The following is a 27,883-nucleotide window of genomic DNA, read 5'->3' on the forward strand; positions in this document are numbered from 1 at the left end:
CAACCAGGTGAGGAGTACAAAAACAAGTGTGTCGTGCCTACAGTCAAGCATGGTGGTGGGAGCATCATGGTCTGGGGCTGCCGGCACTGGGGAGCTTCAGTTCATTGAAAGCCAACAAGTACTGTGACATACTGAAGCAGAGCATGATCCCCTCCCTTCGGAGCCGGGGCCGCAGAGGCAGTATTCCAACACGATAACGACCTCAAACACGACCACTGCCTTGCTAAAGAAGATGAGGGTAAAGGTGATGGACTGGCCAAGCATGTCTCCAGACCTAAACCCTATTGAGCATCTGTGGGGCATCCTCAAGAGGAAGGTGGAGGAGCACAAGGTCTCTAACATCCACCAGCTCCGTGATGTCATCATGGAGGAGTGGAAGAGGACTCCAATGGAAAGCTGTGAAGCTCTGGTGAACTCCATGCCCAAGAGGGTTAAGGCCCACACAAAATATTGACACTTTGGTCCCAATTAGGACATTGTCACTTAGGGGTGGACTCACTTGTTGCCAGCGGTTTAGACATTAATGGCTGTGTGTTGAGTTATTTTGAGGGGACAGAAAATTTACAAGCTGTACACTCACTACTTTACATTGTAGCAAAGTCATTTCTTCAGTGTTGTCACATGAAAAGATATAATATGCAGCGATTTTTCAAACACTTGTGGTATGCACCAAACTACGGTACTTGAAAAATCTATATAGCCAATGCTTTGAAAATGTTTACAGGTTACCCGCTTAGAGTTACAGAGGAGGTCTAGAGCTAGAATTATTCCTTTCGCTATAAAGTTTGGTGCGAAAACCATTTAAATATGTGGGTGCGACCTACGTATGCATTCGCTTCTGCGCACAAGAACAGCAGGGACTGGGACAGTGTTTAAAAAGAAAAGAAAAAAAAACCCTTTTACACTGTCCCTTTAATTTTTTTTTTTTTTTTAAATCACTTTTATTCCTATCACAAGAAATGTAAACATCCCTTGTGATAGAAATAAGGCACGATAGGTCCTTTTTATGGAGACATCTGGGGTCTAAAAAGGACCCCAAAAGTCTCTCTAATACCCCGCAAAGGAGATAAAAAAAAATAAATAAATAAAAAGTATTATCTCTGCTTTCCAGGAAAAGAAAAATGCAGTGTTTACATTTGCCAAAAATGGAAGTGGAAGTGAAGTGATATCATGACGTTGCTTCTGGCCTCCAAAACCCATAGAGAAGGCTGGGGCCCATCCAGTCCACAGCAAGCTCCATGGTAACCGGTGGCACAGCTGGATCAGTTTACATGGGAGAGCCCAGAGGCGCCGGTGGGCGGCATAAAAGCAATTCAGCAGCTAAAACGGCCACTAGGCTGGATTTTACAAAACACAGGGAATCACAAGATAAAAAAAAAAAAAAATTTACATTTTAAAGCAGAGTCGCACCCAAAAGTGGATCTTCCGCTCATTTGTCTCCTCTCCCCCTCCGGTGCCACAATTGGCACCTTTCGGGGGGGGGGAGGGACAGGATACCTGTCTGACAGGTATCCTGTTCCCACTTCCGGGAGTCCATGCCACGGTTCATGACGTCACCGTGGGACTCCCTCCTCCTCCACCTGTTGCCGGGCCAGTAGGAGAGGAGCGGGGCCTCGCGCATGCGCAGTAGGGTTCCCAGCGTGAAGCCGTTAGGCTACACTACCGGGTTCCCTTACCCGCAATGGCGGTGGCAGCACCCGACAGTTGATGGAAACATCAGCTGCGGTGCCGACATTGCTGCAATCCAGGACAGGTAGGTGGCTTATTAAAAGCGGACCTCCTCTTTAAGTGATTTTCTCTCAGTAGTTAGTTCAGTGAGGATGCTATCCACAATGAAGACTGCTACTATAGAGCTAAGCTACACATTTGTATGTGACATACAATCAAAAATATGGCACATAAAGCAGGAAAATGGTCACATCAAGACTTGTTTTCATGTAAACTTTCATACAATAACCCAGAACGCATCCTTATACCCAAGTATGGCGTTTCAACGGGGACTGTCAAAGTGCATGTAAGCTTTACATTTTATGTCACGTGGACCCATAATGGTAATTCCAAATAAATACTTATGTGAAATAATCTGCCTATTGCCAGTTTTTATTAAAAAAAAAAAAAAATCATGCTTACCATTGTGACTAGATTACCAAACCATTGGTGCGCCAATTCATGCCCAACAACTAGTGCCACCCACTGCCGGGAGGAAGAGCAAGAGTTCTTTGGATCAATAAGCAGAGCTGTCTCCCTACAGTCAAAATAAAAAAAAAATAAAAAAATAAAAAATAGTAAGCTATTAGGAGGAATTTACTATGAAAATTACTACCACTTGTGAGGAATTGTAAAAAGTGAAGGCACACTACAAGTCAAATACAAAGAGCTGCATGGCATCTTGTGGGCTTTTCTCTATTTATATCCGACAGGTTTATTGCACTGCCGGGAATTACACTGAAGACACTGGGGGCTGAGAGGGGAGAAAAAGGCGGCACACAAAGCAGCTATGCTCACCCCTCCCCCCTCTGCTATCCATTCACATAAGGCTTTGTATTATGTCAATACATTCACAAAATACAAAGGTTTCTGTGAATGAGCAGGAGGGGAGGGCATAGCAGCTACAGCCACTGTGCTGTTCCAGATGCATAGCCCAGAAGGATCAGCGTCAGACTCCTAGAACTACAGCAATAGCTGTCTTCTGGAAGTACTATAAAGTTGTCAGATATAAAAATAGTGCCAAGCCCAGGAGGTGTCATGTACAGTGTTTGCCTTCAATTGCAATTTTTTTTTTAATACAAAAGGAGTTGATTTCTGTAATTCAGCATTAAATTATGCCCCCAGCTTCCAACAACTGCTATAGCATGTCTGCAGTCTCTGACCATCTCCTGCTGCAGGTCTGCAGTCTAAAGCCTGGTACACATGATTGGATTTTCTGCAAAGCGTCAGACTTTTGTCCAAAGGGCGTTGGCAATAAACTTGTCTTGTATACAAATGGCACACAATTGTTGGCCAACAAACACGAGTGTAGTGACGCACTACGTGGCTTTTCAGCCCTTTAGCACCACCCTTTGGGCACCTTCTGCTAATGTTGTGCTTGGTGAGCATGCGTGTTTGTACTTTTGTCTGACGGACTTGTGTATACACGATTGGAAAATCTGACAACAGACATTTGTCCGTGGAAAATTTTTAAGCCTACAATCCAACTTTTGTCTGTGGAAAAACCGACAATTGTCCGATGGAGCATACAAACGGTCGCATTTTAGGTGAACAGTCTGTCAAGACACAATTCCCGTTGGAAAATTTGATCGTGTGTACGAGGCTTTAGACCGTTTTCTTCAGCATTACATGCACTAAATTGTATGCACAGTCCTTTGGTAATGTTAAGAGCCACACTTGAGACCCCCCCCCATCGATTAAGTGGACTACCAGTGTCAGACTTCGACTGCAGTCTGATCCAGCAAGTTTGGGAAACAATCTTGGAGTTCTTTCACCAAACGCAGTTTCATACAGTATTCTGGATTTTGAAAATTAAGCATTGCATTTGGAAAATATCCTCCATGGCGCCATTTTGTAATACCCTACAAAATTTAAAAAAAAAAAAAAAAAAACACAGGTTTTAAGGTTTACCTTAAGTTAACTACTTTAAATGGTTTGTCGCGACCTTCTAAACGCTACTTTCTCTGAACAGCTTGGTCTGTCTGAGTTGAAAAATTAAAGATGGACTGATTCAACAGGTGAAAATAAGGGAAAAAGCCTAAAAAAAGAAAACTAATGCACCTACCACATCTACAAACCAACAATGTAATACACTTCTTTTTTGGGTTTACTACTATTTTCAGATTGGCTTTTTGTGCTGACTAGTTTGTATGCTGGGAAATTTTGCATTGTTCAGTGGAACATACCCTGGATGCTGCCATTTTGGGTGCATTAACTAGTCCAATCCAGGTCAACAGAACAGACTTTTAACCACTTCATCCCCGGAAGGATTTACCCCCTTCGTGACCAGGCCATTTTTTGCGATACGGCAATGCGTCGCTTTAACTGACAATTGTGCAGTCGTGCCACGATGTACCCAAATAAAATTGACATCCTTTTCCCACAAATAGAGCTTTCTTTTGGTGGTATTTGATCACCTCTGCGGTTTTTATTTTTTGTGCTATAAAACAAAAAAAGACCGACAATTTTGGAAGAAATTTTTTTTTTACTTTTTGCTATAATAAATATCTAAAAAAATAAATTAATAATAAAAAAAAATTTCTTCATCAGTTTAGGCTGATATGTATTCTACATATTTTTGGGAAAAAAAAAAAAAAAAAAATTGCAATAAGCGTCTATTGGTTGGTTTGCACAAAAGTTATAGCATCTACAAAATAGGGAATAGATTTATGGCATTTTAATTTTTTTTTCCACTAGCAATGGCGGCGATCAGCGATTTTTAATAGGAATTGCGGCAGACAGAGCAGACACTTTTTTGGGACCATTGACATTTATACAGCGATCAGTGCTATAAAAATGCACTGATTACTGTGTAAATGTCACTGGCAAGGAAGGGGTTAAAACTAGGGGGCGATCAAGGGGTTAAATGTGTTCCCTCAGTGTGTTCTGCCTGAGGGGATAGGACTGACTGGAGGAGCCAGATCGTTGTTCCTACTTAGTAGGAACACACAATCTTTCTCTCCTCCCCTGAGAGAACAGGTATTTGTGCGTTTACACACACAAATCCCCGTTCTTGTTCTCGTGCCAGCGATCGCATGATCCCCCGCCAGCTCGGCTCACTGAAAGGCTGAGTCAGGTACTGGTCCAGGCATGTGGGTGGATCACGACCATATGGTCGCAATCTTTCAGAGCCTGGACCAGCTCTGTGGCGGCCGCTGACAGCAGACTTCAGCACGCTGTCTGCTGAAAGCGGTTCACAGGAGTGCAGAACAAACTGCACTTATGTGATCCACAGGAGAAGTACAGGCAAACAAGCTTTAATTTGCAGAAAAACACTTTGAAATACGTAAGACAAAAAAAAAAAAAAGCCTACATGGGAAAATATTTTTGTCAAGCAGGTATGCTTGAGAACCTTTTACTTTTTACTTGGTATGCTTGAAAATCTTGTTAACCTCCCTGTTGAATAGACTTATCAAGTGCTTTCAGTTTTGTCTGTTTAATCTACCCTAGTTGAAATAGATATAGGTGTATGTTGGCTATAGCTTATATCATAGAAATATTCTGCTTGTCGATTAATGCTTGTATCAAAAATAATAATCTGACTTTCATGGTTAAAAAAACAGCAATTTCTATCACACCATGATCAGTCTTAAGCTGGCCATACATGGTTTGCAATTCAGCTTGTTCAGTAGGGACTGGGCAAACTTAGATTCATGTATGGGAAAGGTGGTTGTAGAGCAGTCAATCTACTGATCAGCTTCTGTACAACAGGCCCAACAGATTTTCCCTCCACGCTGTTAGAATACAATAGCTCAGCGGAAGGATTCCCCCATCCACCTCGAATGTGTAGATGGGCGAATCGAGTCAGTTATGTTTCGCTCAACCTGCTGGTTAAGTGAAAAGGGCAAAAACTGAAATCATCTATGGGCTGCCTTTGTGCTTTCTAATGCGTCAAAGGCAATATTTCCCTATCACATATTGTGAGTTTTTAGGGAACATCTCATGTAAAAAGGCAGCCATATACAAAGTGGTTTTCTCATGTGATAATCAGGGAATAAATAAAGTGCAAGAACAAGCTTTTGGGCATGGCGATATTTAGCCTCATGAGATGCTCACAAGAACAGGCAATTAAAGTTTACTGGAAGGGAAGAAAAATCTGTGTATGGCAGAAACAAAGGAATTCAAGTGTTAAAGTGGTTGTAAAGGCACAAGGTTTTTTACCTTCATGCATTCTATGCATGAAGATAAAAAAAACCTGTGTGCAGCAGCCCCAAATACTTACCCGAGCCACCTTTCAATCCAGCGATGTCTGGGAAAGCCTTGCCTGTCCAGGGACTCACACTCCTGATTGGCTTTTGGCAGCAGCAGGAGCCACTGAGCCAATCAGTGAGATGGAAGGAGCAGGGCCGAGCCACGGTTCCATGTGTGAATGGACAACACAGAGCAGCGGCTCAGCTTGGGCACCCCCATAGCAAGCTGCTTGCTGTGGGGATACCCGGCAGGAGAAAGGGGCCAGGAGCGCCAATGTGGGACCTGAGGACTCAAGCTGCTCTGCAAAACCACTGCACAGTGCAAGCAAGTATACCATTTTTTTTTTAAATAAAAAACAAGACATTATCACTTTAACTACATAGCGATTAGTAAATCAAGGTCCCAGAAGGGGACAGGGAAGCAACATATGTACCTGTATGTGACCAGGCCCCAGTTTTCCATGGCTCCTGTGAAAAACAAAATGAGAGTAAGGAAGCGAAGCAGGGCAGGAGATATGGTGTCACCTGTACAGCATGTCAGTTAGTAAAAACTTTACCAGCTGCAAAGTCTGCAATGGCGATCAGGTCTATCTTGGGAAGAGGGTAGGGCACATTGAAGTAATCCTTATAGAAAGGCAGAGTTTTAGCAGCAACCTGAAGGAGCAATACACACAAGTGGTTGGTGGGGGACCAATTCATAATAAAAACAAATCAGCAGACCCAAAAACAGAACCTACCTCCAAAGCAAACTTTCCCTGTTCAGCTTTCCCAACTGGAGTGTAAACACGGACCAGCACTCCGTCCGAAGAACGAGCTTCCACAAAGTCGTACTCTCCCACCACGAAGGCCACAAGGTAGGTTGACATGGTAGGTGTGCGAGCAAACTTGACTTCCACCAAGTTATTGTCATCAGGGTAAGCCTTGCGCTCAATTAGATTCTACAGAACAGGGTACAAAATTGGAGGAAGAAAGTAAACATCTTGAAAAACAAAGCAAAATTTAAAATGTCTGTAGGACAAATCTGTCCTCCTGCAATTAGACTCCCAGCAATTGCTGCTTCCACATTGCGCATGGCAGATAAGGGTAGTGACCTTTTTAAACCTTGGGGTTTGGGTTCACCCCAATGTGGAAGATTCACGGTATAGTCTGCAGCCACTATTAGATAGGTTTAAACTTAAAGGCAAAGCCTTTGTCTGTGGTGGGGCAGACAAACTTCACTGAAATGGTTTGGGCACCACAGTTAGTCCACATTTTGCATAATTCCCTAGTGTGGTTCCCACACAGATGACAGATAGACTCCCTTATCTGTAAAAGGTAGAAATCTCAGAATTTGAATGCCTATCTTACAACTGCCAAAAGCTAGCAGGGGTCTCGCTGTACCACATACGAGACTATATTTCCTGGCTGCATGACTGCAGCACTTTGGAGGATGGGGAATCACAAACACAATTGATCCCAATTAAGCCATCTTACTCTCTCGAGCTGTCAAATATCATCTCTTGGCCCAATTGGAAGCGGGTGGGTTTTGGGACTCCTCACAGTACCCTTCATTGAAACTAATGAAAAAAGTGTGTGGTGAAATGAAGCGCATCAGCATATACGATGGTGTTTCTCAATATTCACCTGTCTGGGAGGGAGGGCATTTTGAGGAGTTGAGCAAGCCACAGGGCTTTGTTCTAAGGCAGTGCAATTCTTTCATCAATTGTTTACACAGAATCAACTAAAATCCTTTGAGGACCAGCAGCATGAGTTTAGTATTTCCTCTCACAGATTTTTCCAATACCTCCAGCACGCCCTTTTAGCACAGGCCAAATTGACCAATAGGAGATTGATCCCACTCCACTTATAGTGCCCCTGCAAATTTGAGCTATGTGATCCATGGCTGCAGACCCCCAGTCTAGCTCCATTAGCCCTAATGTCCTTACGGATATCTCAATGCTAGAGCCAAGAACAAACCACTTTGCTCCAAGTTCCTTAGCTATATCTCTATAGCTACCAAGCCCCTTGGTGTGTGTATGTACCCATCTGGTAGTTCTATAGCAGATGTGCACTTTTACTTGGTTGAGACAGTGGCATTGTTTTTATCAATACACTTTCTATGTTTTTCATTATAAAGCTTTGCCGTACTCCTTGTCTCTTGTGAGAAACGGGATGCGAGTAGCATGTAAATTTCCAGGATTAACAGTTTATTATGATTGTCATATTCCCACTTCTGAAGTAACGATTTACATCATCATTCTGTTTGCGGTTGCTGCTCTTGGCTAGATTGTGATGGGAGTGTATGTATTGCCTTTTGTTTTTAGGTTTCTCTTACAAACCTACAAAACTTAATAAAAACAAAATAAAAAAGTCTGTAGGGAGCAAGACAGCAACCAGGTGGCAAGGTGAGAATCTTGCCAACGGCAGCAATCTTTATGAAAAGCATGAGAAATGCTTCTTAACCACTTCAATACTGGGCACTTTCACCCCCTTTCTTCATAAATTTTGGCCAAAATTTATACTGCTACATATCTTTGGTGCCAATCATTGAAAACCGATCACACCTGATCACATGAGCAGTGTTAATTTTGGCAGCAAATTTCGATTTAGTTTTAGTCTTAATCCTAGGACTAAAACAGCATTTTAGTTTTAGACCCATTTTAGTCGACTAAAATCTCCAGTACACTTTAGTCGACTAAAATAATTTTAGACAACTAAAATCTAATGGGTTTAGTTACATTGTAATGTATTAGGCAATGCAATTTCCAAACTCATAATATACTCCTGGAGTGAAAAATCTAATAGGTTATTTATGGTATTAAGGTTTGAACATGACATATATTTAGTCATTATATAAGGTCTTTAAGGTAAACCAAGTTTCGTTACAAGAATGTAGCTTTTTTTACAGAAGTGTAACGTAAAAAAAAAAAAAAAAAAAACCCCAAAAAACGGTGCAATGCTACCATGCAGTGCACATTTACATGAACTAGTCTGTTTTAACCACTTCAGCACCGGAAGGATCTACCCCCTTAATGACCAGGCTATTTTTGCGATATAGCACTGCGTATCTTTAACTGACAATTGCACGGCCGTGCAACGTTGTACCCAAACTAAATTGGAGTCCTTTTTTTCCCCACAAATAGAGCTTTCTAATGGTGGTATTTGATCACCTGTGTGTTTTTATTTTTTGCGCTATAAAAAAAAAAAAAATGTATATATATTTATGCGATTTTTAGTGGGACTGCCGTATCTGGCCCTTTAGCTAGGAATAATATTGTTTTATTCCTAGCCGGCCTGAAAAGGGTACCAGGGACTCATGCACACATTTGCTGATCTGGGTTCTGCAAATCTTTTGGAAACAAAGAAAAAAAAAAAAATATGAGTGGGCGAATTTTATATAATTTATCATAATTTAGAGGACTTCGAGGAGGGCACTGGTTGTTGCCACTGAAGTGAAGGAAGCGCATTATCATCAAGACCTGGACATTATGGCAGAATAAATGGGCATGTGGTGGATGGGGTTGGTGGACCAATAGGCATGTCCTTAATTTAGTTTTTTTGTAAGCCCCATGTTTAGGGTGGGGCCCATAAAAAATTTGAACTCCTCCAAAGTCAAATCTCTCCACTCAAACGGACGAGCATATGATGATTGGGGGTTGTTGGCAATATGCTGCTGGGCACAAAAGATTGGTCTGGTCCATGAAAAATTGCAGTAAAGCGTCGGGCAAAAATAGATAAAAACCAATAAATTTCTGGGGTATTGGCATGCACACCTGGCTGTGCAGTGAAAGGGGGAATACTTGCTGATCCCGAGTTGGAAGGCAGCTAGGCCTGGGCACTTGATCCTGGGGTCCATCGCTGGTGGCAGCACTGGTACTGGGCCTGGAAATGTGATCCTGGGGTCTATTAGTGGTGGCTGCCTGGTTTACAGAGCACCGTGCCCTTTTAGTAGGGACCCATTCTTCCTCCGATTCCTTTGCCGATCCACTGCTATCAATTGATTCAAATACTGAATTTGATTCGGAATCTGATGAGAACTCCCCGCTGCGCTCATCAGTCATGGAGAGGATCTGGAATGCCTCCTCCCTGCTATAAACTTTTTTGGATATGCTGCTGATGAGCTGTGCAATGGGTGACAGGTGCACTTTGTGCCAATGGCCGGCGGCTGTTCACCATGTAATCAGCTGTGATCAATTCACAGCCGATTACAAAATTTAAACATAGACCGGTAACTGGCTGTTACCGGCTCTTCTCTCCTCACACCATTTGCAGTGTGAGGGGAGAAGAGCCAGGAGCAGTGAGTTACCAATCTGTGTGTATTGTACTGCACAAAGCACCACACAATAAAAGAGTACCTTTGGCATCACCCCTATCCCCCCCCCCCACTGCACCTGTCACCCAACAGTCACATCGGTGCCCATAAAGTGCATAAGTGCAAAGTGTTCCTGTGTTCCCCTCTGTATCATGGCTGCTGATCCATAATAGCATGGTTAGTTTACATCCCTCCATCAACCTGCTCGCTCTGCTCAGCATCTGTGCCTCCTCCACTCCCTCTCCCCCTGTCATTTCTGTAGTCCATGTGCAGCCGATCTCCCCTCCCGCCTTGATTGGGTAGTTTGCTGCAGTTGCTCATCCCCTTTGGTTAAGTGGTTGTAAAGTAACATTATATGCCTTCTTTGGCCAGCTCTGCTGTGTGGTCACATCCTCCCTCTGCTAGCTTGCATATGCCAGAAGAGAATCTAAGCCCCTCCCACTGTACTCCCTTAGATCTCGAAGGGGAGCAGAAGGAGGAAAAGTGATCACGCAGCAGAACTGGGCAAAGAAGACAATTAGTATTATAATAATTTAAAAAAAAAATAAAAAAAAAGAACACGTTTTTAAAATGTTCCTAAAGGGAGGATTAAAGAATAGATGTGACTTAACAACCACTTTGCCGATAAAATAAAAACTGCTTGCTTTTAGTTACGGAGCACTTGCATTGTTACAGATAGGGAGGTATCACAAATCTGTGCAGGTTACAAATGGGTGCTCCCAGAGTGGAATGTAAGAGGCGTATATAAAGGTGAATTATTCACTATACTTGAGTAATTTATAAACTGCTTTTTATGCTGAGAGCTTATCTGAGCCTAAGATGCAGCATCTGTGGAGTTTAGTCTGCAGCCGAGGCAAGCAACGAGGTGTGGGCAAGTGTGAAGATGTCAAACATGTGGCCAGAAGTAATGCAGCACCAAACACCCGTATACAAGCCCATGCACTGACAGTTATTCAAAAAGAACAAAATTCAACTGAGAAACATTACACAAGCGCGGTTGTGGACTTTACCCAGTATTAGCAAATCCGCAGCCTGATAACATTACATTCTTTTAGGCAACTGGTTGTACATTACCATTTACACTGCCTTATCTATAGAAAATGATCATACCATGACTGTCAAAATGAAAGCGATTGGCTTTATTGAAAAAAAAAAAAAAAACAAAAACAAAAAAAAAAAAAACACATTTGTGAGCGGCCAATGTAGATTTTAAACTTGGTAGTGGAGTAAGCAGAAATTCTTACCATATTTGACAAAGCTACCCTGTCCTTAGGGACAATGAGAATAACATCAAAGGTTGCTTTGATAGCAGGCTCATCCCAGCAGGGGAAAGCTCTTCGTGCATCTGTGGCCTGTAAAGAGAACAGTTCCATGTCACATTCACAATACTAGCAACGCAGTACCGAGGCACAGCAAGGCTGTTTGTAAGTTGTTCTAATCAATCCCCAGAGCCCTGTGTCCTTACCTCAAACTGAGTGACTGCAGCATAGCGAACCTCTCCAGAAGCTGTATTGTATTTACTTCGATAGAAACCTTTCATTTTATCATTCAACTCGCCTACAAAATCTATTTTCAACATCCCTGTACCTGAATATATAAATATAAAAAGGTAAAAAACACACATTGCAAATAGGACAGCGACATAATACACATGATGTTTAACATTAGTCTCCACTCCATTTAGAACATTCCTAAAATCAGCAGCACAAAATGCCTTACAATTATCTGTATCAGCCAGAAATTATCTTCTTTGCTCCTTCCTAGTTAATTTTTTTTTTTTTTTTTTACAGATTGGCGACTTACACATCTTATGGCCAAGCCCTAAAAACTACCATGTCCAACAGGACGACTGTCACAGGCCGGTAAGGGTACTCTCAGACAGGATGGCGGCTGGTACAGCTTTGTCCTGATGTCATGGAAAGTTGGTCCCCTGCTGATAACAAGATATACATATAAACCCTTAGGACCTATGTACCTACTCTGTGCACTACCATCATTATAAATGGCATTTGAATGCATTGTAAATAAATAATGAATGGGCTGCCTTAAAGCAATGCATGTTAACGTGTGCACATTAACGCACTGCAAAAGAAGGCTCAAGTATAAATGGGACCTCGCAAATTACATTTAGGTTTCTAAAGAACGGTGTATGAAAGAGCCATTATATATTTTTTGTTTATAAAATACCCAATTTTAACAGAGCACTTGTGTTAATATTGATGTTTTTGTAATATATATATTTATTTATTTTTACACATGCTATTGAATATTTGTTAATTATATCACATTATTGAAAAGGAGGGTGGGTATTGCGTGGATTTTTTTTTTCTGAATCTGACTTTTACTCCAGTGACAGCTGCACTGCATTTCTCAGGTTTTCTGATTGAGACAACAATGAATAATATCTGCATAATGTGTTAAACCAGCTGCTTGTATTCTCAAATCGGAAGCCCGTAGCAATGCAGTTAGGCCTCATGTACCTGAGTTTAGGAGCTTTTGGCTTTTTTTGCTAAAGCCCCTAAAGTCAAATAAAAGCCTGTGTGTCCATGTACACTTAGGCTTTTATCAAAGTTTAGGGTCAGTTAACATCCTTCTCCTGAACGCACTCATGTTCAGGAGAGTAGGAGAATAACGTTTTTGCCCAAAAAAAAAAACGCCAAACGCTAGCCACGTTTAGCGCTTGGGCATTTATTCATTTCAATGGCAAGTACTCTGGCAAATGAAATGAATAAACGCAAAACACAGCAAAAACTCGGTACTACTTTTTTGCCACCTTTAGAGTTTTTCTACTGCTGGGAAGGTCAATGTATATGTAGCCTAATACAATTCTATGAAGGGACAGAGAGATGTTATCCTATTAAAATAAAAAAAGTCTACACAAAGGCCTTTGGACATAACTCCATCCCCAATAGGAAGTACCTGCAGCAGGATCTCTGCATGAAAAGTCTGCAGGGCAACACAGAATCCTCCGACGATTGTGTCTTACTGCCATGCCAAATGCACAAACCTCCCTCTCCAAAGAAGGGAGTACCGTTTGATGGGAAGCAGGTACCAATGTAAATTCCAGCCCCTAAGGGAAAGGAGGGGGAATAGCCCTGACAGGAAGGGTAGAGTGCACTAAAGGGTCGACATCTGGTGATCCCAACCTGAGAAAGAAATCTTGAAAACGCCTCCAAGTGAAAAGACAAAACTTCTCCATACACTATCAACTGAGGAAATCAAGCTACTAATTTTCCACATTTGGAATGTGCACTGGTTGGATAACCATGCAATTTAAAAACTAACTAGGTGGGACTTTATATGAGGACATGAAATAAGGAATGTACCTCCATTCCCAATATTTAGATAAAAAAAAGAAAAAGGGTTTGGGAATTTATATGAGGCATGCAGCTGGGAAGGTAACACAACATAGTACTAGTGAGAATATCTGATGGATACACCATATCTGCAACCACATCATTTGCATAGTAACAAATTGTATACGGTAGAATATAGTAAATCAGGGAAACTTTATTTCATAATAAAATACATATTGATAAAAAGCACGATGGCATAGCAGTATAATGTATTCATAATGGTACCATAATAAAAAACATCAGACTGTTTGTTGCATGTGACTGCACCATAATAAGAATAATGTCTGGCGAATAGACCATACTGGTGACCAAATAGCCGCATACTACCAAAATGCATACAGAATGATGTAATAAGACATATGAACACACATTTCACAGAATAATCCACAGTAGCAATGTAGCATAGCAACATAATGTAATCTCAATGGTGAATAAATAACAGACTCAGACTCATTGTTGCGTGTCTTCACAATAGCATAGTAACAATTGGTGGGGTCCAAACGGCATATTATAATAGACGTATGAAAAGGTTATTAGTGTGAATGGCATCTAAAATCTTGACGCGTTTCATGGATATTTCCAATCTTCAGGAGCAGATGCAGTGTAGCTATCTATAAAAAATGTATTGGAAAATTTCAGAGGCTAACCAGAGGGCAGGCAAGAAAAAGTAGAATTTATTCTTAGTATAATGATGGTAACTTAGACCATAATAAGTTACTTACAAAGGACCTGTGCAGATGGGTAGGGGGCACCAAGGATCAGAACCTACCCCTGGCAGGTTCTGACCCTTGGTGTCCCTTACCCATCTACACAGGTCCTTTGTAAGTAACTTATTATGGTCTAAGTTACCATCGTTATTCTAAGATTGAATTCTACTTTTTCTTGCCTGCCCTCTGGTTAGCCTCTGAAATTTTCCGATACATTTTTTATAGATAGCTACACTGCATCTGCTCCTGAAGATTGGAAATATCCATGAAACGCGTCGAGCTTTTAGATGCCATTCACACTAATAACCTTTTCATACATTATAACATGCCATTTGGACCCCAATTGTTACTATGCTATTGTGAAGACACGCAACAATGAGTCTGAGTCTGTTATTTATTCACCATTGCGATTACATTATGTTGCTATGCTACATTGCTACTGTGGATTATTCTGTGGAATGTGTGTTCATGTGTCTTATATCATTCTGTATGCATTTTGGTAGTATGCGGCTATTTGGTCACCAGTATGGTCTATTCACCAGACATGATTATTATGGTGCAGTCACATGCAACAAACAGTCTGATGTTTTTTATTATGGTACCATTATGACTACATACATTATACTGCTATGCCATCATGCTGTTTTATTAACATGTATTTTATTATGAAATAAAGTTTCCCTGATTTACTATATTCTACCGTATACAATTTGTTACTATGCAAATGATGTGGTCGCAGATATGGTGTATCCAGATATTCTCACTAGTACTATGTTGTATTACCTTCCCAGTTGCATGCCTCAAAGTCCCAAACCCTTTTTCTCTTTTTTATCAACCATGCAATTTAGACGTTCCGCATTGAAGGATTATCCAAATCACCCATAGTTCCAGAATGTAGACTTGGAGAGAAGCTTTCTCTAGCGACCAGGTCCTTTGCACCGACAGGGTGTTCAGGACCTTCCCAAACCCACCGTAGAAGTAGAAACACCCTGTATAGAGCAGTATGAAGGAGGAGGGCTAGATACTCCAGGCAATAAAGTTCCAGCAATAATTTCTTGAGATCCAAAATCTATCCAAACCTCTGCAGTATTTGAACAGCTTGCTTGACATTGAGTCTGGGCCAACTGTTCCCTCAGTAGAAAGTTGTTTAGGTATCCCACTATGGTATGGGCATCCACAGAACTTTTTTCAGGGGAGGGCATAAATTTTAAGGTCACCCATGCTCCGCCCCTTTTCAACAATGTCATGAAGGGGAGGACGCTATTGCGTCCATATATCTCCAGTCCTATTGTGGCCATAGAATGCTAGTACTGTGTCTCCTATTGTGCCCACACTGCCCAGTGACAGAGTGGCTCTCTCTGGTGGTGCAAGTACAGAGTGGCTCCCTGGTGGTACTGGGGCTATTAGTTCCCCCAGTACAGTCCTCTTTTTCCATGTCTCCTGTAGCTGCTACAGTAGCACTCCTCAGCTTGTTTCCAGGTTTTCTCTTTTCCCCCCAGCAGAGTGCATGCTGGGGACTGTAGCCTGCTCCCTGCTGAGAGCAATTGGGCCACCAATCTCCAGGTCTATATTTCCCATGATGCCCCTCTAGTTTCTTTTGATTGGCCCTCCGCTGTGGCCAATGGGGAGGAAAGAAGAACAGGCAGAAAGGTTTCTCTTCTGTGCTGCCGACATGAGAAGGGGGGGGGGGCGAAACATCTTACAGTGGCCAGCAGCTCTCCCCTATCACAGCGCCACTGCCGACATCTCTTTTCATATGGGGGGGTGTACGGGACAGTCCGCCGAGTCCTCCCACACCCCAATAGCGACGCGGCCGCCACTGAGACCACACGCCTTGCCGATTTCCACCCCCCTCCCCACCATGCGGACGCCCATGCACTATGGTAATGCCCCAAGATCAAAACAGAACAAGTACAGAGACTAGCACCTTGGTGAACGCCCAAGGTGCAGTGGACAGAACAAAAAAAGGGCAACAAGCTGGTAAATGTTGCAGGCAGCATTGATGCACCAGAAAGATGCGGACAAGCAAGTTAGCATCTTTAAAGCTGACCTTCACTCTCTTCTGCCCCCCCCAGAGGTCCGGGCTCCCGCTTTCTCAAATTCTTACCTAGGTAAGAAGAACATGCAATTGGCCCGCTTTCCACAGTCTACTGGGACAGGGGCTGCAAGAACCAGTCGCAATGTACTGCCATGCCCCGTGTATGCAAAGTAGGGACTTCGAAATACAAGATGGCAGCCGCGGAGAGTGGAAGGCTGGCAAAAATTTGGCTGTGGGGCAGACAGCACTGGAATCCATGGATTTGTAAGTGTCAAGCTTACCCCTAATGCAGGTGGTCAGACACTATTGCTGGCTTCTGTGTTTTTCACCTATAGCAGCCCCCCTTCCCTTAAGGAAAGGGAAGCAGGCCTACCAGTACTCAGTTGCCCCCTAGACTTATACACAATGCTATAGTGCCTGGCTAGCACACCAGGGCAGGCGTAAACTGAGCAAAGCAAACAGGTACTTGCAGTTGTGAGATAAGCAGAGTGCTTCAATGACAGTCCAAGTAAAAGGCAGAGTTCAGAGAATAGTGAATATCCGATTCGAGGTCATACACAGGGAAATCCAATCAGCAGAGCAGACAAACTGGTAGCTTGGAAAACATGTTACAAATGCAATATCAAAAGCATGACACTGCAGGCTTAGATCAGGTTTAGTCTCCACCCAGAGTCTGTTCACAATCCATCACCTTGCAGGTGGACAGACAGACAAGGAGAATGCCACAGCCAAAACCAGGATGCTGGACAGATCAGGAGGGGACGCACTTCTGACAGTATCAGTTTCTTTAAGCAAATACAGTATTTGTAGCTGCTGACTTAATTTCCACACTATTGTTGGGTGTATAATATTTACTAGCCTGTCAACAGTACAGCAGGGCTACAGGCATGAACCTCAGTAGCTGAACTGAAGAATCTGTTACGACAGATCCTGGATTCCTTTCCTAGACCTATCCTTTGATGAGACATGGCAGCCAAGGACCTATAAAGCACCGTTTATGTGGGTAAAATCAGATGCAGAAAACAAAAAGCTAAACTGGGGTGTAGAAGGTAACAGTATGGACTAAAGATTGAACAGTGTTTAGAACAGGGAGTCAGTCACCCAAGTCAGTTACAGGAGGAGTGCGCAATTTTTCCTAGAGGTAAAACCTTGCAGCCTGTAGATGCAGTTCAGGAGGACAAATTAGAGGACCAACAAAGATCCCATGAACTAGGAAAAAACAACTGTTACAATGACCTAGACTCGAGCAGGGAAGTACATACATATGAAAGGAAAATCCTCCCAGAATAATAAATTCTAGAAAATAGTTTTTTTTTTGTGACTATATGATACTTGGCTTAGCAAAAACTGCATAAAGCTAGGAAGAGAAGACCTCCTGGGCATTCCACAATAGGGAACTTGGGAGAAAAGAGGAGCCAGGATAGACATCCTAGTGAGGGCCATGGGTAGGCTGCAAAGAGGATAGGTTTACCAGATCAGACCCTGATTATGGCTACTTTTTTAATCAGTAAGGAGGAGCCCTTTTACCATATGTTCAAGGTAGAAAAAGCAACAATGAACTTATAAGAGAAGAGGATGGCAAGGTCGTAAGGCTTACTGAGCTGGCATCACTTCAGCTCTGATGCAGGCTTTACACCCTTGGCGGCAAAAGTGTTAGGCCTCTTTCACATGGACGATCCGTTCAGGTCTGCCTGTCAGTTTTTTAGGCGGACCTGAACAGACGCTCCATAGACCTCTATGGAGCGTTGGATGTCCGCTGACATCCGACCCGCTCTGATCCAAAAAAGTGTGACGGAGGAAAAACCTACTTTTCCATCTGTCTGCGGATCGGGTGACGACAGACTCTACGGTCCATCGTCATCCCATCCCCCATAGGGGAGAGCGGCGCTCTGACAGGTCCATCGCTGCACGTGCAGCGACAGACCTGTCATCTGCCTGCTCAGCGGGGATCGACGGAGCGATCCCCCGCTGAGCAGGCTCCGTACACGGACACGTCCGTGTGAAGGAGCCCTTAAGCTATACTACAAATTGTCCAGTTTGGCAAGCACTAACCACACACTGATGACATTGCAACACAGATACACACATGTAAACCACCCCCTCTAAAGAACACCAAGCGTGCTCTACTAAAAATGAGAAGCTACTTAAGAAATGCATTCTGTAAAAAAATTTAAAAACAATTTTCAGAGTACGAACAGAGTTTCCACTTACCCGTTTGTAGGGTGCTTGGAAAAGACAAGGTCACCTTCTCATCTTCATTCTGGTAATTGAAACCTGTGGCATGAATTTCTGCAAAATGAAAACACAACAAACCACTTAAAAGATGTCAAGCACATTTTCAGATATGAAAAGGTGTCAATTTATTATGTATACTTGTCTATATTTGCACCCAATCATAGTCAAACTTTCAGACTTCAAGATTCAGATTCCGAAAGCCACACATGGACAAAATCATCACCATAGGCTAACTAAATGTACATTTAAAATGAAAAGTTCCCCCTAAAACTAAAATCCGTAAATCTACTTGCATCCACAATCTAAGACTAACCTATCTAGCTCGGTAAAGAAGAAATCGCTATGCATACCTTTTCTGAAGATGCTCTGGTCCCAAGCTGAGCTGTCAGCGGCGGCTTCTCTGTGGAGGCGGGTGCAGAGAGGGCAGCCAACAACGGAAGCCCCATAGTAACTTTGGTCGATGTCACTTCCCAGGCATTTCCCGTTTTTTGCGGATGGAAACCGAACCGGCTTCAGAAAAGGTATGTATAGCGACTTCTTCTTTACAGGGCTAGATAGGTTAGTCTTAGATTGTGGATGCCTGTAGATTTACAGACTTTAGTTTTAGGGTGAACTTCTACTTTAAAAATAAGCCTGCACTGAGATACCCAAGAAGGCTGCCATTGCTGATCTCCCCCTTCTGAAAACACTAGCTTGTCTGGCTGCAATTCTGACCATCTGGCTGCAACACCTCTAAATCACTTACCTAGATTTGCATACTTGTGTTGGCTCAAAGTACTGATGCCAGTTGATCGGCATAACAGTCAAGCTCTACCTTCCTCAAGAAAGAGAAAGATTTAAAGAAAAATGTTTTAAAACAAGAGACTATAAGGCCCCATTCACACCATCTCTCACTGCCTGCCCAGTAAAGCGCCGCTATTTTAGCGGCGCTTTTGTATCGCTTTTAACCCCTGCTAGAGGCCGAATAAAGGGTTAAAAGCACCGCTGCCGAGGCGCTGCCCATCGATTTCAATGTGCAGGGGTGCTTTAGCCTCAAAGATGCTGCCTGCAGGACTTTTTTTTTTTTTTTTTTTTTACGTCCCGCAAGAGCAGCCCTCGGGCTTTCACACTGGAGTGACAGGAGAGGCTCTTTACAGGCGCTATTTTTAGCGCCTGTAAGGCGCCTCAGTCTGAAAGTAGCCTTAGGGCAGTGATGGCGAGCCTTGGCACCCCAGATGTTTTGGAACTACGTTTCCCATGATACTCAACTACATTGCAGAGTGCATGAGCATCAGAACAGCGGTGATGCAGGGCGGGCGGTGAGAGATGTCATCTCTCTGCTCTCGTCCGCCCGCTGGCTCTCGAGCTGCCCGCCAGTTGGCCGTGTCTCCTTTGCTGCCCGCCGGCTGTCGTGCTGCCCGCCAGCTCTGTGTGTTGTGCTGCCCACCGGGTTTGTCATGCCCGCCGGTTCTCTCATGCGGCCCGGGTGCAGAGAGGCAATGACCCAGTAGTGGGCTGCGGCCCGGTGGTTGGGGACCCCTGCTATAAAAGAAAACCGACAGCTCCGATCGGAGCTGCTGTACTAACAATCTGTGTTAGTACAGCAATTTCCCCCACTTTTCTACTGTGTTTTGACAGAAGTACGGCCCCCCGCCAGAACACTTTGGTCAGCCATTGGCTGAGTCACTGATCGGGAGCTGGTTGGTCGCTGGTTTTCTAGCATGCTTGTCAAGACAAAAGTCGGCTGAACAACCAGCTTCTGTCGGACCAGCTGCCGTACACACGGGCTGAATGATGGCCGGTTTTTATTGAACTGGCCGATGTCTCCTGACATTCGACATGTGTGTACATGGCTTTAGTCTAGGTAGACTCTTCTGTGTTCTAGCCCAGTACATTAGTTATATTTAGCCAAGATAATGATTTCATTATCGTGGTAGAAGAGAGTCTGCTGACAATGCCATTATGAAAGGCCAGCCAGTCCAAAACCATTGCACGGAGAAGTATAACATGTTTGTTATTAAAAAAAAAAGTATTCCTTTACAATCACTTTAAAAGCATTTGTTACCCCAACACTTTTTTACTTGTATAAAAAAAATATCCTGTTTGTATTGCTTCCTTTATGTGAAACCACTGGTGTTCCTTCCAGTCCCTCGGCTTGCCTATTAAAAACTGACCACACCAAGCAGGAGAACACACCGTGGTCAGCTCTCTAGCTGTGCTGGGAACTCACCCTGCTCTCCTCCAATGATCAGACTTGTCCTGACACCCCCCTCCCCTGCACAGTCATTCACTGGCAAGCTCAGTGTGCTGCTGCTTCTCCTCCTCCCTTCAGCTCTTATGCAGCAAAGAACAGGAAAAGGTATTTATGTTTTTTTTATATCTTACAAAAACAGTTTGCCTTTCATTTCAGTTTTAAATTGATTGTTTTGCTTTACAAGGTGATCGTTTACAAATCACTTTAAACCTGAATAAATTGTGTCTCTATGTTTGCTTTAAAGTGTGAATCTCTGCAGAATCGACATTGTCAGCATTGGCAAAATAACCTGCTGAGAAGACTGGCATTGTGCCTGGTGCCTATTGGAGACTAAGCTGGCATCAGAAGCAGTGCTGAGATCATATCTGGCAAACCAAGGCACAGTACAGTCTCACATCAGCACATTAGGGCAACAATCCTGGCACAGTATTTGAGATTACCCACAATGTGGTATGACAACACACATACTGAGGTACAGGAGCTCAGCAGGACAAACTATTAGTGTGCCAACTATAAGTGGGTATTTAAATGATAATTTGAAGTTAAATCAGGAAAAACTATGATACACGCTATGATGTGTTCAAATTTTAAGGAAGTACACAAGTTGTCCAATACTAGCCACACAATCTATTTGAAAAATGTAATCACGTTAACTCAAATGAAAACAATTAAGGATGAGATGTACATTGTTGCTGCTAACAATCCACTGCACCACAATACAGAACATCCCTATGCTTTTCAATGAACAACCCGGCATCTCACCCTCATCCATGTCTCCTCTCCTTGTTCCTCAACTTCCACGCACTCAGAACCCATTGGGCCTGCGTAACAATATACTACCATTGCATACATGTCTGACTGTGATGAAAAACTGCAAGATGATTACATAAGTTGGGCTTGTGTTTATTAAAGTACAGTCTAAAATAGGATTTAACTTACTGTAAAATACTTTTCTTAATGTACATTAAAAGGACACAGAATCAACTAATTCAGGTACATTAACCACATGCCGACCAGCTGCCGAAGTTTTACTGCGGCAACATGGCTTGGCTGCGCGAATCGCCCTCATGTTACGTCGGTAACAGACGGCCACTAGGGGGCGCGTGCGCCCCCCTGCTCGCCCACAGAGCCGATGCGAGTGATCAGGGCACACCCAGAATCCGGAACTGTGTGTAAACACACAGTGTCCGGTTCTCCGAGGGGGGTATGAACAGCGGTCTGTCATCTCCCCTGCACAGTCCATTCCCCCCTTCAGTTAGAACACACACTAGGGAACACATTAACCCCTTGATTGCCCCCTAGTGGTTAACCCCTTCCCTGCCAGTGACATTTTTACAGTAATCAATGCAATTTTATAGCATTGATCGCTGTAAAAATGCCAATGGTCCCAAAAATGTGTCAAAATTGTCCGATGTGTCCACCATAATGTCGCAGTCATAATAAAAATCGCCGCCATTACTAGTAAAAAAAAAAAAAAAAAAAAAAAAAGCCATAAAACTATCCCCTATTTTGTAGACGCTATAACTTTTGCGCAAACCAATCAATATACGCTTATTGCGTTTTTTTTTTTAACCAAAAATATGTAGAAGAATACATATCGGCCTAAACTGAGGAAAAAAATGTATTTTTATATATATTTTTGGGGGATATTTATTATAGTAAAAAGTAAAAAATAGGATTTTTTAAAACAGCTTACCTGTAAAATCCTTTTCTTTCGAAGGACATCACGGGACACAGAGCCACAGTAATTACTGATGGGTTATATAGGTATCACTGGTGATTGGACACTGGCACACCCTATCAGGAAGTTCAACCCCCTATATAATCCCTCCCCCTTGCAGGGATACCTCAGTTTTGTAGCCAAGCAATATAGTGTATTAGAAGAGGGGCGGGACCTCTGTGTCCCGTGATGTCCTTCGAAAGAAAAGGATTTTACAGGTAAGCTGTTTTAAAAAATCCTATTTTCTTTCTCGAACATCACGGGACACAGAGCCACAGTAATTACTGATGGGATGTCCCAGAGCAATGCTACCTGAGGGGGGGGAACCACGACCAAGTAGGGTGCAATCAGACCTGAGGACCCTGTACCGCTGCCTGCAGCACACTACGCCCAAAGGCGATATCCTCATGCCTTCTCACACCCACCTGATAGAATCTGGTGAATGTATGAACTGAAGACCAGGTTGCGGCCTTGCAGATTTGAGCCATAGAGGCCCAGTGATGCACTGCCCAAGAAGCACCAATAGCCCTTGTGGAATGTGCCCTGATCTGAAATGGAGGAATCTTCTGTTTCAAACCGTAAGCTTGAATGATCAACTGTCGAATCCATTTAGAAATGGTAGCTTTTGACGCTGCCTGTCCTCTATTGGGACCCTCTGGCAGCACAAACAAAACATCCGTCTTGCGGATCTGAGTAGTTGCCCCTAGATAGGCCTTAACTGCTCTTACTACATCCAACGAATGTAGAGATCTCTCTTCCGGAGAACAGGGATCTGGAAAAAAGGAAGGTAGAACAATGTCTTGGTTTAAATGAAAATCAGAAACCACCTTCGGTAAAAAACTAGGATGAGGGCATAGTACCACTCTATCCTTGTGTATAATCAAATAAGGCTCCTTACAGGAAAGAGCTGCTAATTCTGATACTCTTCTAGCAGAAGAGATGGCCACCAGAAAAATTAATTTCCTTGTCAACAAGACCAAAGGAATCTGACTTATTGGTTCAAAAGGCAGTTTCTGTAACACAGCCAGGACCAAATTCAAGTCCCAGGGGTTTAGGGGCGCTTTAATCGGAGGATTAAGACGCATCACCCCCTGCATAAAGTTTCGGACCAAAGAATGCGAAGCAAGTGGCCGCTGAAATAATACTGATAAAGCAGAGACCTGGCCCTTGATGGTACTCAAGGCCAGCTTCATCTCTAATCCCATCTGTAGAAAATCAAGGATTCTACCTATGACATATTTCCTGGGATGCCAACCTCTGGATTCACACCAGGTTATATAAGCCTTCCAGACTCTATGATAAATCATCCTGGAAGCTGGCTTCCTTGCATTAATCAAGGTAGATATGACAGGACCTGAGAGCCCACGACTCTTCAGAACGTGGGTCTCAATAGCCAAACCGTCAAATTTAGCGTTTGTAAGGCAGGATGGAACACTGGACCTTGAGATAACAGGTCTGGGCGTTCCGGTAGTGTCCACGGGGAACCTACCGTCATCCTTACTATTTTTGCATACCAAGTCCTTCTGGGCCAAGCGGGGGCCACCAGAAGTACTGACTTCCTTTCCTGCCTGATCCTGCGAAGGAGTCGTGATAGTAGCAGAATAGGCGGGAATGCGTAAATCAGTGAGAACCGATGCCACGGAATCACCAACGCATCCGTCCCGCATGCAAGAGGATCTTTTGTCCTTGCCACAAATCTGTCTATCTTTTTTTGAATCGGGATGCAAAGAGATCTACATCTGGAACCCCCCATCTTTGGCATATGGCCCAAAAGACGTTGGGATGCAGAGACCATTCCCCTGGAAGTAACTGCTGGCGACTTAGATAGTCCGCCTGCCAATTCTCTATTCCCGGGATGAAAACTGCCGATATGCATGGCACATGCATCTCTGCCCAGACTAAGATCTGGTTCACCTCTTTTTGAGCAGCTCGGCTCCGGGTGCCTCCCTGATGATTGACATAAGCCACTGCTGTGGCATTGTCGGACTGGATCCTGACCGGACAACCCTGTAGCCTGATAGTCCAGGCCTTTAGAGCTAGATGTATCGCCCGGATCTCCAGAATGTTGATGGGTAAGGTCCTCTCTGTCTTGGACCATACCCCTTGGACCGCAGCCTGTTCCAGAACTGCTCCCCAACCTGACAGACTGGCATCTGTTGTTACCACTGTCCAGGTAACCGGTAGAAAGGATTTCCCCTTCTGCAGGTTTTCGGGTATGAGTCACCAATTGAGGCTCTGACGCACCGCATGCGACAGGTGCATCGGAAAGTCTAATGCCTGAACCTTCTTGTTCCAGGTCGACAGAATACTGTGTTGCAGCATTCTTGAGTGAAACTGAGCATAGGGAACTGCTTCGAATGAAGACACCATCTTCCCTAGTAGCCTCATACAAAGGCGGACTGAGGGACCCTTCTTGGTCCTTCCTGTCAGAATCAGCTCTCTCAAAGCAGTTATCTTTGCCTGGGGTAGAAATATTTTCTCCTGGCTTGTATCTATAATCAGACCTAAATACTCCAGTCTTCTTACTGGTTTTAGGAAAGACTTTTCTAAATTGAGGATCCAACCCAGGTGTTCTAGATACCTGACCGTGGTCCTCAAGTTTCCATTCAAAGAGGCTACCGACCGGTCTATCAAGAGCAGGTCATCTAGGTATGCTATGACAGCTATACCCTGAGCCCTTAATCTGGCCAGAGGAGGAGCCAAGATCTTTGTGAACACTCGAGGTGCAGTGGCTATCCCGAAAGGCAGAGCCACAAACTGGAAATGGCGCCCTCCTACCTCGAAGCGCAGAAACTTCTGATGAGCAGGAAAAAAGGGCACATGCAGATATGCATCTCTGATGTCTATTGATGCCAGAAATTCTCCTCCCTGCAGGGTGGGAACTACTGTTCGAATTGATTCCATGCGGAAGGATTGAATCCTTAGGAATCGGTTCAGATCCCTTAAGTCCAAAATGGGCCTGACATCCCCATTTGGCTTTTGGACCGTAAAAAGGTTGGAATAGAAGCCCAATCCCTGGTCCTTTGCGGGAACTATCATAATGACCTCCTGCGACAAAAGTCGCTCTAACGCTTCTCTGGGTCTCTGGGAACATTTGATCTGAGGAACCGAGGAGAAGGGAATTCCTGAAACTCCAGCTTGTACCCCAAGGTTACCGTGGAGACCACCCATCTGTCCTGGAAGTCCTCGTGCCAGAGCTCTGAGAACTGTCGCAGTCTTCCCCCCACTCAAGTGAGCGGGGACGCCCCCTCATGCAGAGGTCTTATTTTTTTTACCTAGTAGGCTTCTTTCCCCAGGACTTCTTTTGTCCCTGGGGTTGACTCTTGTCTCTGGACCCCGATGGAGGCGGCCGTCGAGACTGCCTGGAGGCTGAAGCCCCCGGCGCTGGGGAAAGAGTCCGTTTGAAAGAGGGACGCTTACTCTTCTTCTTGACAGGTAAGATAGTGCTTTTCCCACAAGAGATTCTCTTGATATAGTTATCCAAGTCCTCTCCAAACAACCTTGCACCACGAAATGGAAACCCAGCCAGTAGCTTCTTACATGGTGCTTCGGCTGACCAATTTTTCAACCATAGGATTCTACGTATATGCACCAACCCCAGTGAAAGATGGGAGGTTTGCACGATAGAATCTCTAATGGCGTCAACCACAAAGCATAAGGCCGCTGGAAGGTTAGCAAACCCCTGGGCCTGCTGTTCAGGTAATACTTTGATGACCTGCTTAACATGGTCTCTTAAGTATTGACAGACTCCAATCGCTGCTACTGCAGGTGGGGCCACTGATCCTGCTAAGGAGAAAACATCCTTCAATAGGGATTCCATCCTTTTATCTACAGGATCCCTGAGCATCTGAGCATTGTCTACAGGACAAGTCAGGCTATTATTTACGGAGGAAATGGCGGCATCAGTAGCCGGTATTCCCCACATTTTAATAAACTTTTCTTCCATCGGATAAAGTGTTGAAAACTTTCTCGGCGGAAAAAAAACGTTTGTCTGGGTGATCCCACTCAGAATAAATAAGCTTTTCAAGTAAAGTATGAACAGGAAAAGCATGTGCTGCTTGGAAAGGTTTCAGTGACCCCAAAGCAGAAGAGGATTCTTTAGCAGTTTCAGGTATGGGCAACTTAAATGTGGAGCGGACCAATCCAGTGAGGATCTGCACTAAGACTTTCTCCTCTTGGGAAGTTGCAGAGGGTCCCTCTCCACCTGAATCCTCCGAAGAGGAATCATCCACCCCATCCCGATCCTCTGAAAGGGATTCATCTCCTTTATCCCAGAGCTCCTCTGTCTGAGGGTCTTGGGGAACAGAGGAAAGCCTAGTGCGTTTTCTTCCACTGAGTGAAGACGTAATCACGGCCATTAATCTTTCCTCTAGACCATTAATGGTTGAGGAAAAAACCTCTTGTGTAATATATACAGGGGCTGAAGTGCCAGAAGCAGGTGTAGCCCCTGACCCCGATGGCTCTCCCTGGCTAGCCGTCCCTGGCCCATCTTTAGGGGGGGAGGATGCTGCCGACAGGGGGCCCTCAGAACCTGAACGAGATTCCCTAGTGTCTCTGGTTCCTGGGGTGCTTGAACCTCTTCTACCCATAGTGCAAAGCAACAAGGTGTGAGGTATACAAATGAACACTGCCCGCTGAGCGATGTAGTCTGGCTAAAAGCCTTGCTACCCAATGCTCAGTCTGGTGTTACTTCAGTAAATGCTGCCTAGGAGAATGCCTGTGTCCCACCTTACATGCGACCGTCAGCTCTGTGTCTCTCAGAAGGCTGAGTGCACCTGTACAGAGTGCCTTTAATAGCCTGCAGCTGGCCTGAGTGGGAGTCTAAGCACTCTGTGCTGACGTCCCGCCCCCTCCTCTACCGCCCCCCCCCCCCCCTCGAGTTTTGAAAAAAACTAGCGCTTCCCGCGCTGCCGACTCTCCTGTCATGCTTCCGGAGAAAGGCTGGGGATGGGGGGGGGGGATTTGAGGGAGGGAGGCTGGTAACAAGATCTGCCTGAACGGCTATCTTGAGCGATGGTGGCCATTAGGCCGCAGAGCCCGGGTGGTATAACCACTTTCTAGACCCCTGTGGCCCCTCTCTAGCCTGGGGGGGAACATTCAAACATGAGAAATCCCCCTTTCCACCTTACCTGTTTGCAGCCTGCTTGAGACGCTGGGACATAAACAGCGATTACAACACCTGAGACAGAGTCAGCATGTGTAGGTTTGTGCTCTTGGCAGCCCCCGGTGGTCACAATAGGCATAGCATGCATTTACCTTAAAGGAGAAAAGCCACTAGAACTCAAAAATTCTGTGGAATCTCCTCTTACCTTATCCAGCCGCAGGGTGCTGTTTACACAGACCCAATCTTCACCTCTCACGGTGGGCTCCGTTTGAAAAAACCGTCAGAGACTGGGGCCCCCATCA

At 44.2% G+C, this 27,883-nt stretch overlaps 1 protein-coding gene across 1 annotated transcript in view; it reads right to left on the bottom strand.

Annotated features, from left to right (window-relative positions):
- Nucleotides 1–27,883, bottom strand: part of NPEPPS (aminopeptidase puromycin sensitive) — a 147,184-nt gene that overhangs the window by 48,461 nt on the left and 70,840 nt on the right. Inside the window, exons 3-9 of the mRNA XM_073608094.1 lie at nt 18,501–18,578; nt 11,654–11,775; nt 11,433–11,540; nt 6,635–6,835; nt 6,455–6,551; nt 6,332–6,365; nt 2,131–2,245 (exon numbers count right to left, since the gene is read on the bottom strand). Coding sequence (XP_073464195.1) covers nt 2,131–2,245; nt 6,332–6,365; nt 6,455–6,551; nt 6,635–6,835; nt 11,433–11,540; nt 11,654–11,775; nt 18,501–18,578 — 755 coding nt within the window. The remainder of the gene's footprint in view (nt 1–2,130; nt 2,246–6,331; nt 6,366–6,454; nt 6,552–6,634; nt 6,836–11,432; nt 11,541–11,653; nt 11,776–18,500; nt 18,579–27,883) is intronic.

This window comes from Aquarana catesbeiana, linkage group LG12 (genome assembly GCF_042186555.1).
Source record: "Aquarana catesbeiana isolate 2022-GZ linkage group LG12, ASM4218655v1, whole genome shotgun sequence".
Lineage (NCBI taxonomy): Eukaryota > Metazoa > Chordata > Amphibia > Anura > Ranidae > Aquarana > Aquarana catesbeiana.